This window comes from Mastomys coucha, unplaced genomic scaffold (genome assembly GCF_008632895.1).
Source record: "Mastomys coucha isolate ucsf_1 unplaced genomic scaffold, UCSF_Mcou_1 pScaffold14, whole genome shotgun sequence".
Lineage (NCBI taxonomy): Eukaryota > Metazoa > Chordata > Mammalia > Rodentia > Muridae > Mastomys > Mastomys coucha.
This window is the reverse complement of record NW_022196896.1, coordinates 97,253,864-97,270,220: the sequence shown is the minus strand read 5'-3', so window position 1 is coordinate 97,270,220 and position 16,357 is coordinate 97,253,864. Positions and strand designations below refer to the sequence as shown.

The 16,357-nt window shown below is 39.3% G+C and overlaps 1 protein-coding gene across 1 annotated transcript in view; it reads left to right on the top strand.

Annotated features, from left to right (window-relative positions):
- Window positions 1–12,991, top strand: part of Abca12 (ATP binding cassette subfamily A member 12) — a 167,457-nt gene extending 154,466 nt beyond the window's left edge. The window contains exons 46-53 of the mRNA XM_031367854.1: window positions 1,032–1,141; window positions 1,444–1,585; window positions 2,823–2,957; window positions 4,885–4,988; window positions 6,804–6,896; window positions 7,985–8,090; window positions 10,340–10,477; window positions 11,817–12,991. Of these exons, the coding sequence (XP_031223714.1) occupies window positions 1,032–1,141; window positions 1,444–1,585; window positions 2,823–2,957; window positions 4,885–4,988; window positions 6,804–6,896; window positions 7,985–8,090; window positions 10,340–10,477; window positions 11,817–11,924 (936 nt within the window). The 3' untranslated portion in view covers window positions 11,925–12,991. The remainder of the gene's footprint in view (window positions 1–1,031; window positions 1,142–1,443; window positions 1,586–2,822; window positions 2,958–4,884; window positions 4,989–6,803; window positions 6,897–7,984; window positions 8,091–10,339; window positions 10,478–11,816) is intronic.
- Window positions 12,992–16,357: the final 3,366 nt, after the last annotated feature.

Sequence of the window (16,357 nt, the reverse complement as noted above, 5' to 3'; positions counted from 1 at the left end):
GTGTTTTTGTATGTGTATGTGTGTGTGTTTGTGTGTATATATTTGTATGTGTGCATATTTGTGTTTCTGCATATATTTGTGGGGGTGGGGGTGTTTGTATGTATGTGTTTGTATGTGTATGTGTGTTTGCTTGTGTGTATATAGTTGTATGTGTGTATGTGTGTGTTTCTGTGTGTATTTGTGGGGGTGGGGGTGTTTGTATGTATGTGTTTGTATGTAAGTGTGTGTGCACTTATGTGTATATATTTGTGTGTGTGTGTGTGTGTGTGTGTATGTGGTATATGTTTGCCATATGAATCTTTGCTGTTTCTAGGGAGAGTTCATCCTCAGCATACAGCAGGTCCTGAGCCCATTCCCACTGTTGCTGTCTCTGGGGTGTATTATCAGCAGGAAGCTTGTTCAGGATGCTTTTGGGCACTTCTCATTCCTAGACCTTTTCAAAGTCTGCCAGGAAGACAGCCACTTTCAGAGGGAGGGTCCTAGCATGCATAGCTTCTATTCTTATGGTTTTCACAGATAAAAGATTCAGGTATCACTGAAAGAAGGAAAGGCATTTGGCTATTGCTAGTTCCCTTTAGTTTTCTGTGCAGAGCTAGACTGTGTGCATCAAATTCGCTCAATAACATCAATTATTGCACCAGTGGATTTTTCAGTAAAGTTTTGATTTTGTGTAAATTATGTGTAATCTATACCTGTAATTACTTCTTTGAGTTAGCACATCTTACCTGAGGGGTCAGGTCATAGAAAGGGGCACTATAGCTTTATCACGTCACAGAAAGGGGCACTATAGCATATGGAAAGCAGACCCTCTCTACATACAGATGCTTAGAGGGGAAAGAGCCCACAACACCGATTTGTTTTAGACGAGAAAGTCTTACTAAATGCCAGCAGAGCGCTACACAATCTAGAAGTAATTATAGTGATTTATTCTTCCGGGGAGGGTGTCTCACCCAGTGAGGAGGAAGAAGTTACAGTAGCAACCTGTATCTGTAGCTTACACCTTTTTTTCTCTTTCTCTCTCCCCATTCCAGTGTTTTGGCCTCCTTGGTGTGAACGGAGCAGGGAAAACCACGATATTTAAGATGCTGACTGGAGACATAATTCCTTCCAGTGGAAACATTCTGATCAGAAACAAGAGCGGGTACAAACTAATACTTCTACTTATTGAGCACAACATAATTTAAATGGACTTTTATCTAATTTCATGATGGTGTTATAAATCTTCCTGGCCTAAGGAGGGGATCATTAAAGTGACTGGAGGTTTTTTGTTTTGTTTTTTTTTAAAAAAAAAAAAAAAAAAAAAAAAAAAACTTTGACTATGTTTCTGATAGATTTTTCTCCTTTTATCAAAATTGCTATCTGTTTTAACCAAAACAAAGCCACTAACGCAATACTTAGAGACGTGTTTTTAGAAACTCATGTGTTCTGATTGTCCCCCTTCAGATCCCTGGGACATGTGGATTCTCACAGCTCTTTGGTTGGCTACTGCCCTCAGGAGGATGCCTTAGATGACCTGGTAACGGTGGAAGAACACTTGTATTTCTATGCCAGAGTGCATGGGATTCCAGAGAAGGACATCAAAGAAGTAAGTAAAACGTAGAGGACTGCTTCATTTAAAGACCACTGCTATCTCCGTTCCTCTGCTTAGGAGAGCCCTGGCAAAGCCGTCATGCCACATGGGAAATCATAAAATGCCCCTCTAACCAGTGAGCCAACTTGGCTTGGTGGTATAGTCTACATCTGCATCTGCATCTGTCTGCACGCTCAGCTTTAGGAGCTTCTTGGCCTAAGTTCATTCAGTTCCCTTAATAAATACATATTCACATTGCGTTTCGCTCCAACTTGAACCTTGATTGGTAATGTGTGCTCTTTTTTTTTTAACTATTCAAATCAACATTGGTCCACATGACTCTGCAAAATGCCCATGTGAAATAGAAGGGCTTCCATTTCTTCTTTTTTATTTTATTAACATCATTATCATTATTATTATTATTATTATTATTATTGGCTTCCATTTCTTCTTTTTTATTTTATTTACATTATTATTATTATTATTATTATTATTATTATTATTATTATTATTGCAGGGGATTGAACCCAGGGCTCCACACATACTAAGCATATATCCTACCACTAAGTTATAATACCAACCTTAATTTTTACTTTTATTCTTTAATTCTCTATACCACTGCAACAATTTAGTTCTGTAATGGAATGACTAACCTCTTGGGACACATTTCTTTGTTCTTCAAACTCTGGAGACCTAATGGGAACACCCAACCAGGATTTTCGCCATTTGCAAGGGTTACTTAACTGCAGAGATAACTGCAAGAACTCGTGGTTCCTAATGCATGACAGTCTCGAGAGCGGGTCAGTTTTAGATAGTCTGAAAGTCTTTCTGACAACTCACGGCTCAGTACGATGGAAAGACAAGCTGGGGTGGCAATCAATGGGAAACCTGCCTTTCAATTCCGCCTTCGTTCTCTCCAGCTTATCAGCTTCGTAGGAGAATCTTGTGGTAACAGCGTAAGATACAGGCCTGTAATTGTAAACAAATACAAACATTTTGGCTGGGGGGGAGTCCCATTTGAAAACGCAGCCGCCAAAAAAATTGCTTTCCTCTCTTTAAATGAAATGTTAATATTCAAGCAGTCTTTTAAAGATGAAAACAAAATCTGTGTACAATTTTAAATATTTCCATCTCTTCTAGTCCTATACTCTCCACGAGAAACACTTCCATTCACTGGCGAGCTTTGCTCCCTTTGGTGCTTTACGTTTGAGGGAGAGCCGGGCTGCCTAATTCCTCTTCTTCTTATCCACAGACGGTTCATAAACTCCTTAGGAGGCTTCACTTGATGCCCTACAAGGACAGATCTACCTCCATGTGCAGTTACGGCACAAAGAGGAAGCTGTCCACGGCACTGGCCTTGATAGGGAAACCGTCCATCCTCCTGCTGGTAAGAGAGGCATTAACGAACGGAAGTTGCTAGTATGCAATTAGAACAGCATGTCAGGCCTGTGCATCGTTCTCATCGGCAGCACTGTCAACATCTAGTTGAGGTCCCACTGTGCGCCAGTTCCTGTCAAAGCACGTATACTGCCACCACATTCGGAGAATTTGTATTAGCAAATAATTTATTATCGTGACAGTGTCCTCGGAAAGCACTTCGTGTCTGAAGCAATGGCTCGGGGTGGGAGAGGGCTTCGGAGAAAACACTCAGCATGTGACTTCGAAATGGCCGCAACCAGCTCAGGGGTTTCAAATAAGGCACAGAGCAGGCTCAAATTTAATTCCCACGTATTGATGAAATCATGTTTCTGTTAGGTACTGATCAAGAGAGCTAGCAGTTTCCAATTTTTGCTGAGGAAGAAAGGCACATTTTAGAACAAAGTGTTGTACTAAAAATTATATTCCTTTGTAGTTTAAAAAAATATGAGTTATTTAGCTTGTCGAGCGATGGAAAATACACTGTGTCGTTTTATATGAACTCATGAGAGGATCAAGAAACACATTCCACGTTTATATGTTGTTTAGAGCTGCAAACTTTAATTGATCACCTGAAAATATAAATTACACATACTAGTGATGTCGTGTTCTACTCCCCAGGCCCAACAAAGCACAAGGGCCTTTACTTCAGAGAAATAAACATGTCCTTATTTTGGAAGATTGCCTTCATTCAAAGATCTCCAACTTTTAAAAGAACCTTAACACCATGCAGCAAAATCCAGTTATAAATCACTACATTATTCCAGGGATTAAGTCACACGGTGGATCCAATCATTTAAACCGCCTACACTGACCATCCTTCTAGAATACTGGAAGCTTATAATGCATTACATCACTGCCTGTCAATGTTTATAATGGAACCCTATTGTGTAAGCATCCTTTAAGTGGAACAAAACAATCCTGGGGCACCCCTGTGAGATAAAAGTCGTAAAGCCGTTTGCATGGAAAAGCACCATGTAAATGTTGTGTAGTAATAAGCTGAGGAAATACAGGCTACAGGAGGAAGACACTGCCCTTCTCCTGTATGTATTTACTGCATATTCCATTTTCTGCAAAAATAGAAGCAATGACAATACCTCATTTTTCCCTAAAGGAATGCTCACCGCTCTATTTAAATTAGCATACTACTAGGCAGAGTGGGCGTCAAATGGCCAGAGTCTTCCCATTGAACAGACATTTTAATTTTTTCTCTAATCTTTATCTATAATTTGTTTTTGTTTAATACCCGTTGGGGTCCACTATTGATTCTTTACATTATCTATTGTTGAACTTTTAAAAATACCTCTGTCCGAATCTTTCAAAGCCTCACTCTGAAGAGTATGGCGGATTTTTTCCCCCAACATGGTGTCTTCCTACAAATCTTATTTTTATTTTCCCAGAGAGTCTTAAATTTCAATTAATAACAAAATACCAAAAATACATGTGGAACATCTTCGCTGAAATGCCAGGTTGTGTTTTCTTCTGCTTCATGAGGCGCGTTATCACTCACAGCCATGATCCCTTTTTCAAGGGAAAGATGGCAATCTTGTTGACGGAGCTTCAAGGCTACATGTGGGAATGTAGAATTAAATGTAAAAACTCTGCTCTCTTGGTAATTGAAGTAGATTTTTTTCCTCAAGGAAACATAAGAGACGGATGTAAAGTAACATGGTGTCAGCTTCTCTGAAACACTTCTTTAAACAGACTGACAATTTAAAATACTTAATTTTGAGCTTTTGACAGAAGCAGAAAAAGCCTATTATGTATAAAACACGTTAGTCATGGGACCTCAAAAAGTGATTTCTGTTCCCAGAGAGTTGAAATGCAGTGATTCTTACAAAGTACGTCACCAAAACTTAATTAACTTGATACATTTTTCTGGTAATTCTTTACATAAGGATGAGCCGAGCTCCGGGATGGATCCCAAGTCAAAACGACACCTCTGGAGGATCATTTCGGAAGAGGTGCAGAACAAATGCTCTGTCATCCTCACATCTCACAGGTAAACTGAGTCAGGTCCCAGGGAATCCTGGGTACTCATCATGGTCTGGAGTGTTTTCAATTTTTATTAACAGTGTTTGTGTGTGTATGTGTATGTGTGTGTGTGTGTGTGTATGTGTGTGTGTGTGTATGTGTATGTGTGTGTATGTGTGTGTGTGTCTGTGTATGTGTGTGTATGTGTGTGTGTATGTGTGTGTATGTGTGTGTGTATGTGTGTGTCTGTGTGTGTATGTGTGTGTATGTGTCTGTGTATGTGTGTGTATGTGTGTGTATGTGTGTGTGTGTACGTGTCTGTCTGTCTGTCTGTGTGTATTGTTATGTCTGTGTATGTATTATGTGTGTATGTGTGTGTGTGTGTGTATGTGTGTGTGTATGTGTCTGTCTGTCTGAGTGTGTGTGTATTGTGTATGTCTGTGTATGTATTATGTGTGTTTGTGTCTCTGTGAGTGTGTGTGTTTGCATGTGGAGGTCAGAAGTCGGTTTGAGGAAGTCAGTTTTCTCCTTCTACCCTGTGGGTCCCAGAGACCAGACTTGGGTGATTGAGTGCCTTTACCCACTGAGCCCTCTCACCAACCCATTGAGAGTATTGTTTGTTGGCGGTAGGTCAAGAATGGAGGTCTCAGGGCCGGGCGTGGTGGCGCACGCCTTTGATCCTAGCACTTGGGAGGCAGAGGCAGGCAGATTTCTGAGTTCGAGGCCAGTCTAGTCTACAGAGTGAGTTCCAGGACAGCCAAGATGACACAGAGAAACCCTGTCTCGGAAAAAAAAAAAGAATGGAGGTTTCAGAGTGAGGATACGGGGGACAACAGGACACAGGGTCTCAGCAGACATTTTTACCGTGAAGTTCTCAAGACCTGCTTACTCTTAGCTAATTGTTCGCTGTTGCCTTTCAGAAATTTTCAGAATCCTTAGTTTTCCCCCCACTTAATGTTCCCTCCTATTAGTGATGCTAGATGACACTTGGCTCCATGTCCACACACTGTGTTTTCTGTCTCTGTGTATATCTTCTTGTGTGCTTTCTTCTTGAAGTAGTAGCTACAGTCGTCAGCAGGTTCTCATTTCATCTGTCCCCCTATGACCCAATCACATGGCTCCCTCCACAAAATACACCCTCTAGTCTCCTACGTATGAGAAACTCTAAAGCATTTCATCTATGCCTCTCTTAGGACATTTACCTTCCTTTATGATTTGGATTGAGCTTACATTTTACTATAATCGTCACACAGCAGAAATTAATTAAATCTCTTTATTATCAAGAGACTTGTCTGTATCCAGCTTTGAGTCCATCACCCTAGAGCTCATCTTTTGGAATAAAACTTCTGCATGGAGTGAACAGGGCGAGAACTAGGACTAGGTACCATCGTCCATGAAATGAGAGAGCTTGTACAAGTTAGAACTGATTATAAACCCCAAAACAAAATCAATTGGGACATGAGACAGAATAAAAGGTGCTCTGGATCATCTTTGAAACACCACATAGGAAACGTAGGTCTTGAGTCAAAGCTTAAATGACCTTGAAAGGACTGTTGGATTTGACAGTGGAGATGTGCCAGACAGGAGAGGTGACCTCGAGTGTGGGAGGACAGTCATATACACCCATTTGAATATGTTTCATTAGTATTTTAAGATTATTTTTTGTTCTTTCTCAAGAGAGATTTCTTGTTATGAGCCTAGCCTTTAACAGCTAAACCATTTCAAGAAAGCCCTCAAGGGAGATTGCTACGGTGCTATAATGAACTAACTAAACATAGGCTTATGAACTGCAACCCAATTTTATGTGCCCTGGATGTTGGTAGGAACGTGTTTCTTCTTTCAGCATGGAAGAATGTGAAGCCCTTTGTACCCGGCTGGCCATTATGGTGAATGGAAGGTTCCAGTGCATTGGGTCTCTACAACACATAAAAAGCAGGTAACCAACAAATATACTGTTCACATACTGTGTAGGGGAATTGCTTCAACAGTTCCTGAAGCCCAACAACCACTGCAATGGATAGAAAAACTGAGATGAAGAGAGATACTCCTCATTGGAAATAATCATTGATACCTTTTACATTTAAATTATTTTATTAAAGGCTTGTTGTGTTTCTTAGTTAAAATCCCCAAGTCTTAGAAGGTTTAAAGCCCCTAATAGTCATAATAATAAATAATTTGCAACCAAAATACTCCCAGGAAGTAGCCCCAAGAATGTACCCAGTAACAAATTAGACTTGACGAGTGCATGAAGGCATAGATTTTTTAATCTACCACATTCATTTGCCATTTGCACAAGCTTTCTGTAAGCTATTTAACATTTTCACCACATTGAAAACCTTTTAATCAAGAATGCATTGGGGAAAGATGCATAAATATCATATTAGCATCACATTAGAATTAAATTATTAGTTTATACTCCCAAGTGTATGTGCATTTATTCATATCTATGTGAATCTCTGAACTACAGGATGATACTTTATACCTTCCCAAATAGCAACTTAATTGTCTTATCAGAATTGTTATCTGAGATAAAGACAAATTTATGACAGAGATCTTAAGTTGCTTGTAGGGTGTCATAACCTGTTTATAGTGAGGTTAACACTGGGGAAGTAACACCATACTTAGTGTTGGAATCCCAGTGTCTGCAGTCTTCATGGTTGACATCAAATCTCCAATGACCTGCCTCTCAAGACTTTGTTCTAATTTAATAAGAACTTAAAACTTCAGAAATTGACATCTATTATTGCCAATTGATGATTGTCAAAGAAAGACACAAATGTATGTTTTCTAAGCATTCTGACACAGTATAGAGGTAGAAATGAAGAACAAATCAACAAAAAAGAAACAAAGCGTGGCATTGAACTATTTCGAGTTTGTAGCACATCCTGAACTTTTATGGCCAAATGACAGTCTTTATATAAAAAAGGGGGCCATGATGGTTGGCTTGGGACCCATTTCATTATCTAGAATTCCAGGGGAGCTATTATGGCAAAATGTAACTCATATTGTATTTTGCACTTTTAGGTTTGGACGTGGATTTACTGTCAAGGTTCACTTGAAAAATAATAAAGTGAGCATGGAAACCCTCACGAAGTTTATGCAGCTACACTTTCCAAAAACATACTTAAAAGTAAGTGGTGGCTCCGCCTTTGACCTTGACTGTCTTTTCCAGCAATAACAAAGCAGGTGTTTGATATTTCCTAGTGGGTCACAGCTTTGTGATTCAACCTAATCCATTAGTTCAGGATTTGAACTTTATACAAAGAGGTAATATCCCCAGATTATTTTTTTATATATTTATAGGTATTTTCAATTGGTTCTTTCACATTTGTTATATTAGTTTCTTCCTTGCAAAGTCTTTCTGATCATACTGGATTTATTTTCAAGTTGTATATACTTCCAGTCTAATAATAGCAATATACATACATTAGGGAACCTAGGAATGTCAGGTCTTATATGATCAACAACATTTCTTAGAGAAGAAAAATTAGTGAGCTCAGAATCCTGCAGCTGAGAGACTTTTTTTTTTTATCTGCTTTGTTCCTTTCCTTTGAAAAATAAACTCACAAAGGTCTGAGCAGTCCTCAGCTCCTAGAGTGATTCAAATGATAGAGCTCGTCCCCGCCTGCTTATCCAGGAAAATCAACCAGATGGACACACAAGAATACACATATTTAAATTTCATATAGCACCTACTTAATGGACTTGGCAGGAAAAAAATCAGTCTAACATCATTGGTAGACAGGTAGTTTATACAAATTGAAGATGACAAATAATTGTGAAGACCAAATCAAAGTAAAAGACTAAAAAGAAGTTTGAAAGCTGTTGGTTGAGTGTGGCTATGCAGGGGAGCTGTCTAAGGAGACCGTTAAAGCCCCTGAACTCTGTTTCTCTTATTTGTAAGCATGAATAAACATCAATTTTACAAAACTGGAAAATGTCTGACATTTTCACAATCTATAGGGCATGAAATTAATGTGAAGTGGCATTAGGTAGCAAAAGAATACATTATTAAAACAATTATTTCATCTTCATAAAGTCTTTTTGGCCTCAGTCTCCCCAAGCCTTGATGATTTCTCTAGAAATAATAGTTTTCAAGATTCTTATCAAAGCCCATGTTTTATCATCAGAATTGAAAATTAAAGGACACCTTTCCTCTACACACCATGTTGGTCTCATTCATTCAGTCAGATGTTGGGTTGAAGTGTTTATTTACTGAGTGGAGCTTATGCTTTTGTGCTCCCCCACCTCCCCGTATGGGTCTCCTGGGCACATACCTAAAGCTACCCAAAGCAAAGGAGCTGATGATAAAGGCAACTTCTTCCAAAGAGAGTGTTCCTTACACTTCTGCAGTATTGTCTAGATCTATAGATGGAAATATCTAAAATGATCACTTGAGAACGCCAGATTACAGAGACAGGCACAAGGAGAGTACAAGTTCATCGAAGAGGCCAGACTCCAGAGAGGAGGGGAGAAAGAGGAAGTCTTGAATTAAAGGCTCGAAAGGATCTACAGACACCGCAGGAGTAGATTCTGAAGAGAGACGGATCTCACTAGTACTCAGAACGTATTCCTCAGCTGCTTTTGCCCGAATAAATCAGAATATCTAGTTTCTAGGCTTCTAAGGAGGCTGTGGCAGTCATTCATGCGTGGAGAGAGAAACAAGTCAGGAATGTGAACTGTGCAAACAGAGGGAGGGAGAAGGTCAAGCTGGAGAGATGCCTTACAGAAAAACAAGCAAACCAACCAACCCTAAAAACCAGATGGGAAATGACAACCATTCAGTACAGCAGGATTTAGACATATTCTAAGGCAATAGCAATAGATTATGTAGTAGATGATCCTAGTGTTAAAAGTTTGAAAATGGAAAAGGCTTTCAAGGTGAATCAAGAAAAGTAGGCAACATCAATTGAAAAAAAAAAAAGGCTTCTCCTAGACAAGACTGAAATCTAGCATGTTTAGCTCATATCAATTGAACAGCCAAGTCCTGGGATTTTTAGACCTATTTAACATAACAGCAAATCTACTAAAACTCTTCAACAAGCTGAGCATAAACTATGGGATGCATCCTACAGGGTCATTTTCTCTCTCTAGATGAGAACGTAACTTTCAAAATACTCATGAGCCCAGGATGCTTTGAAAATTTTTATTAACTTTTTAATTTGTTTTCTCTCTGATGTTCATAAAAATGTTCATCTCATCTCTACAAGCTGTTAGTTTCAGAAATTTGCCCACTACTTACATCATGGCTTCATCCCCACCCCCACCCCCAGGGGAACAACTTTCAACATTTTCTCCAGCTCTCCATGAAAGTGAAATCTGATCAAGTCGATGTTACCTTGCTGTTGTAAAACAAGTCCTCCCCTTTGGTTCCCACAGGATCAGCACCTGAGCATGCTAGAGTACCATGTGCCCGTCACAGCAGGAGGAGTAGCAAACATCTTTGACCTTCTGGAAACCAACAAGACTGCTCTAAATATCACAAATTTCCTCGTGAGCCAGACCACTTTGGAGGAGGTAAGATGTGTGCCGTGATCCACGGCAGGGTATCATATATTAGTTATTATGCATTCTGCTTATTTCTTTTTAATGACATTTAATTTGCTTTTAATTAAATCAGTACCTAATCTTGCACCTGAAAACCTTAGCGAAGAGTCTAATTTATTTCTAACTACATTAGAAACATTAAAAAAATAAGATATGAAAGATATAAACTATTTTTAGAGGAGAAATGAAGGGATTTCTTTCCATTGTATATGATATCTACTTCCATAAATGTTTACATGTGCATGGGAAGCAGGAAGCCACTTTTGTCACCTACAAAATAATTAGCTATTAATGCTTCCTCTAATTTCTTCTTGGTAGGTTCCATAACCAAGGTTTCCATTGATCAGTTTTGAACTAGGGTGTATGGGTGAGTGACAGAAAATGAACAGACCTTAGGTTTATTAAGTTCACACACTTAACACAGCAATTAAAGAATTCCTTTCTCTTAATTACTTTTCCACTCAATGCTAGCACGTTCCTAGGTCATCCATCATCTTTGTACTAAGTTTTATGTAGCTCAACCAATAAGACCTACAAAAATAAGTGCTATGCTTGACTTTGAAGTGAGTCTGAAAGTAAGTCAATAGATTGTACTGTACTTTATGGATTAATATTTTATAGGGAATTAAAACAAGTATGGCTTTGCCAACACTGAAGGGTTAGTCTTAGACTTATGTGACCAACATTGAGCATCATGCATTGAAAATTAGACTCTCAGTGATATTGGGATAAATTTACAACTAATAGATTTAATGATTTTAATCATGTAAATAGAGCTGCATTGACTTTTTATTGGCACATTTATATGTAAAATTGGCAAATTTAACATGATGGGAGTTTTCTACACAAATTTTATTTTAGTGCATAAGTTCCTGAAACTAGTGAATTCCCTCCTGACATTTCTATTTAAAAATTTGATAGAGCATCAGAATCATCCATACATGATAAAGATATTAATGCAAATCATATGGATTACAGATATGTGGCTATAGCTTTAAATTTAGACTATGACAAAAACATAGTCATATTCACAGAAATGGGCATTATTTTGAAAGTCCAGTTGAGATTGTCTATATAGAGAAGGACTTCTAGAGGGGATGTGCCTAAGCATGTCCTGATGAAATCTCACTTTTGTAACTTGTTAGAGTGTAAATGTGTGAAGGAAGAAAAGGAGATAGGGAAAGAAGGAGAACAAGAGGGAGAAAGGGAGAGGGAGGGAGAGGCAGGGATAATTGGGAAGAATTAAACTTTATTTCTTCTTTTGTAAACCTGACACTAATGTATTTAATTTCCTTGAAAAAAAACTCAGGTTTTCATCAACTTTGCCAAAGACCAAAAGTCCTACGAAAATGTTGATACCAGTAGCCAAGGTTCCACCATAAGTGTAGACTCACAGGAAGACCAGCTAGACTCTTAGCACCTGCAGCAGATTCAATTTCAGCAACGACTGATGGATGCTTTCTGAAGAAGACATCACTTTTAAACATCTCTTCCTTATAAAGTGTTATACTGCACGACAAGTGTACAGCATAAGACTGACAAATGATAATGGACGTCGGTGAATGTTACTGCTCCCAAAATGATTCCCTGTATTCAACACAGTGAGCATGCAATGTATATGATGGTGATCCTTAGGGAAAAGGTGAACCACCCACCTCACGATGGATGTCTTAACTTATTACCTTCAATAAAAGGACAGCTTAAAAGGCATGGATATTAGTAGTTGAAAAAGTAGGGCCAGAGAAGAAAGGTAAGGTGAACTTGGGAAGACAGTTAGGTGATCAAACAGTGTAACTTATTTCTAGAAAATAACATGAATCTAGTGTGTTGTGTGAAGTGCTAAGGCTCAATTAACAGAAAACATGGAGCACACTGCACACTGTCTACAAAAGGTGTGTGTGTTGGCTTCAGGGCCTGTGAAGACATGGGGATATAGTGAGCCCCCCATGGTGCCTTATGATAACAATATAGTTAGACAGCAGTTTACCCTGGAGGTAAACAAACTTGGACCAGAAGCTTCTTGCTCATTGAGAAGAAATAGATGTGTCAACTGGGCAGATCCTGAAAAAGGGGGGAGAAAACTCATGTGCTGCTGGCAGACAACATTTTTAAGCTTTTCCAGAAACCCTCATAATTCTAAGTTTCTCCACAAGAAACTTTTTGGTGAAAGAAAAATTAATATGAAAATATTTTTATCTTATTTCCTGGTAGACTATACCTATGGTTACAAGATAGGCTACTTGATAATGCCAAATTGCATGCTCTTTGAAGGAGTGCTTTATGTACCTTTACAGAGAGGGGGGGAAAGAAAGAGAGAGAGAGAGACAGAGACAGAGAGAGAGAGAGAGAGAGAGAGAGAAAGAGAGAGAGAGAGAGAGAGAGAGAGAGAGAGAGAAAGAGAGCACATATGTGTACAAGTTTGCCAGCTTTGACACAACTGTTTCTGTTTCAATGACCAATAAACTCAAAGTTTAGAAAAAGCCACTAATGATGTCATTTTGTTTGATAGGGAAGAGCCATGGATCTAAGAGATCATCTAACCCATGAGGTTCCATATGATCTGGTCCCTGCTTCCTATGCCTCACACATCAGATCCATCCTCTCCACGCCCACTCCCCACCCCCCACCCCCGCCCCCCACACAAGTCTTCTTTAGAATCTAGTCCTTTGGCCTTTGCAGTTGCCATGCTGCTCTGCTCCTTCCCATCTCTGGAGGTTTTCACCTACTGATTCGATAGTATGAATACTCTTTCCACACTCACTGTGCCCATCTCACAGTTTTGAGAAATGTTACACTTTCCCAGAGAAGCTTTGCCATGGACCAACCTTGGCCAGGAGAGGGGTTCCTGAGAGAAGGGGTGCTTGAGAGCAGTAAAAATAAAGGACTCAAAGTCAAATTATGGGTTACAAGTTGGTGGCCTATGTTCTGCTCTCTCTTGCTATTCTAAAACTCTTTGGATAGTCCATCTCTGGTACACCAAAAGCCCAGTCTTTTATTTATATATCAAGTCAGTCATTATCTCAGGTCCCTTTTAATTATCCCATGAATCTTATCCCTTGAATCCAGCCCCTTGATGTAGTAAGAGACAACAAGCCCATTTCTTTTAAGAATTCAGAGATCTGCCTGCCTTTGTTAAGCACAAACAGTAAGCTAGCTGTGTGGGACCCCACCCTGAAATTACCATTCCTACAACCCCTGGACCTGCACCTAAACTTCCTCTGTCCCAGGCTGACCTTGAACTCAGGAATCTGCATTTGCCTTTATAAGCACAAACAAAAAACTTAGCTGGGTGGGATTTTGCCCTTTGATCACCACTCCCAAAATCTCTTTATCTCCTTCCTTAATGTCTCTCTGAGAAGCTGACTCACAGTACAGATGCCTCTGTTCCTTTAGAGATATGAAGCTCCTTATACAATTCATATTGCATTCTTATATTCTGCATAGTTAAGATATTATATATTTTTGAACTCACGTTTTCAGAGTTCTTTCCCACAGTCTTAAGGGCTAGCCTGATGGTCTTAACATTTACCATTTTGCTGAGACGTAGTCAGACCCCCAACTCCTGGACTTGTGCTGTTTCTAATTATCATGGAATCATTAACCTTGACAGGGAGAATATTTCCTGAAGGAAGAACGTGAAGTAAAAAATATGTTTTTTGCACAAATAAGCATTATACCCACACCAACCATCGACACTCATGGGGGCCCACACTCTGCTGGCTCTGTTTCAGGGGTGGGAACTATGTCATGTTTTCTCTTATATGGCCGAGCAAGACTCAGCAAAGCTTTACTGCCTTGCTTCTTCAGCTTAAATATGACCACCCCCCCCATTCTAACAATATGTCACCTGTTGACGTGTGTGAACTCTTGCATCGGAATTTATTATGTATCTAGACTTTCAATATATATTTTAACAGATTGTAACACAATTTGGGGTGGTGTAAAATGTTCTTAGGAGCCAGGCATGCTTGTGATCCTAGGTCTCAGGGAGATAGGATGATTATGAGTTTGACAACAAACTCATACCTTGTAAGTTAAAGGTCAGCATCAAGTACATACATACATATATATATGTATATATATATGTATATATGTATATATATGTATATGTATGTATATGTGTGTAGATAGATAGATAGATAGATAGATAGATAGATAGATAGATAGATAGATATAGAGATAGCCTTTTAGAATAGAAAATATGACTCTGAGGGCATGGGAGCCTTCAAAAGCCTCTGAGGTATAAAAAGGTGGCCAGATACCATGAAAGAATAAAGAGATCTGCCTACTGGAAATTGGCCTTGGTGTAGTGGTTGGTTGCTTGATCACTTCTGGGTAACAGAGAAGAGGGAATCAAAGGTTTGAATGGCCTTGTAGAATGAGGAATACTCTGTGTTTTCACACCCATTCACTGGCCTCTTTATGGACTGGTGCCATTAACATTGCATCTTCATGAAAGTTAGCCACACTCACAAATGCTTTACATGAATGAGTGTGGAAGCTAAGGAATAGGCATGCCAACAGCCTTAATGAGGTATGCAAAGGTATTGCTCTATCGCAGAAAATGCAAAACCTAAACAAATACAGACCAGGGAGGCTGAGAACATGTGCCAAGGGGAGTTTCTAACCATCCCAGGACATGGGTCAGTGGTTCCAGACAATCTATTCTACCCCTTGGTGAGCAGAAAAGTCTTACCTAGCCTCAACTTCACATGAGTGTACATTTGCTAAAGGGCTTGGTACTTGTTTCTCTCACTAGACTTGAAACTCAATGGAGACATCATCTGTTTTTACCTTCCTACCCTCTCACTACCTGCACGTACAAGAAACATCTGTGGTTCTCAGGATGTATGCGTTGGTGCAATGGATAAATAAGTGAAGAGGAAATGAAAGAGAAGCTAGTGTGGTTGGCATGGAAACCACACATCCTGATTCTGTTTAAATTTCTGAAATGCAGTTTCCCATGAGGTAGCTTATTCAGACAAAAGGAGAAAGAACGATGTTTGATGCCATATTACAGTGAATCTTCTGGGATGGGAGGGTTTTGATAACATCTTTCGAATCAGAATTCTAATGCTATGTTTTCATAGATTTCTGAACACTTATCTCTTCTCTATCTTGTTGGGGGTATACTACATAAGAGCTCCATGGTTCCTTTTTCACATCAAAGTAAGAAAAGCACATAAAGAAGTATTTGAGCCTATATTCCTGTGGGCCTCTCCACAATGGAGGGACTGTTTTGAGAATTCCCAGTTCTCTGAGGACTCTCCACTCTTGATAACATGTACAGAATCTACTATCTTTACAGGAGTTATTTGAATTGTCTCTGAGGAGTGTGGTAATTTTCACTTCATCTACAAATCTGAAATTTCATGATAGTAAAAGATTGAATGCAAAATGAGAAAAAATGAAAAGATGATATATACACATATCTTTTTCTAAAATGTCCTCGGCCTGGATTCTCATCCACTCCCCCAGTAGATGAGTGAGGATGACCTGGATGAGGTGAAAGTGGCAGAGAGAGATGGGGCAGGTTGCCATCCTCTGAGCTCCACCTGAACCCAGAAGCTTGCTTCATTAATCAAAATTTTTCAACATAATGCAGCGAGCTAAAAGGAAACAAATGGCATTTTCGTTGGCATCATTCATTACAGTTGATCTAGTGAGTCCTTGCTTAAAAATGCACACTGATCCCCCATCATCTGTAAAGATACAGACACTTTAGCTGATCCTGAACGTGGCTTATAAGCTGGTCTTATAGTTTGTAGCCCTCTTTCCCATGAAGACGCAAACTCTTTAACAGATCATCTAGGGGTTCTATGGGCTCTTTCTCATACTGCTCCTTCATCT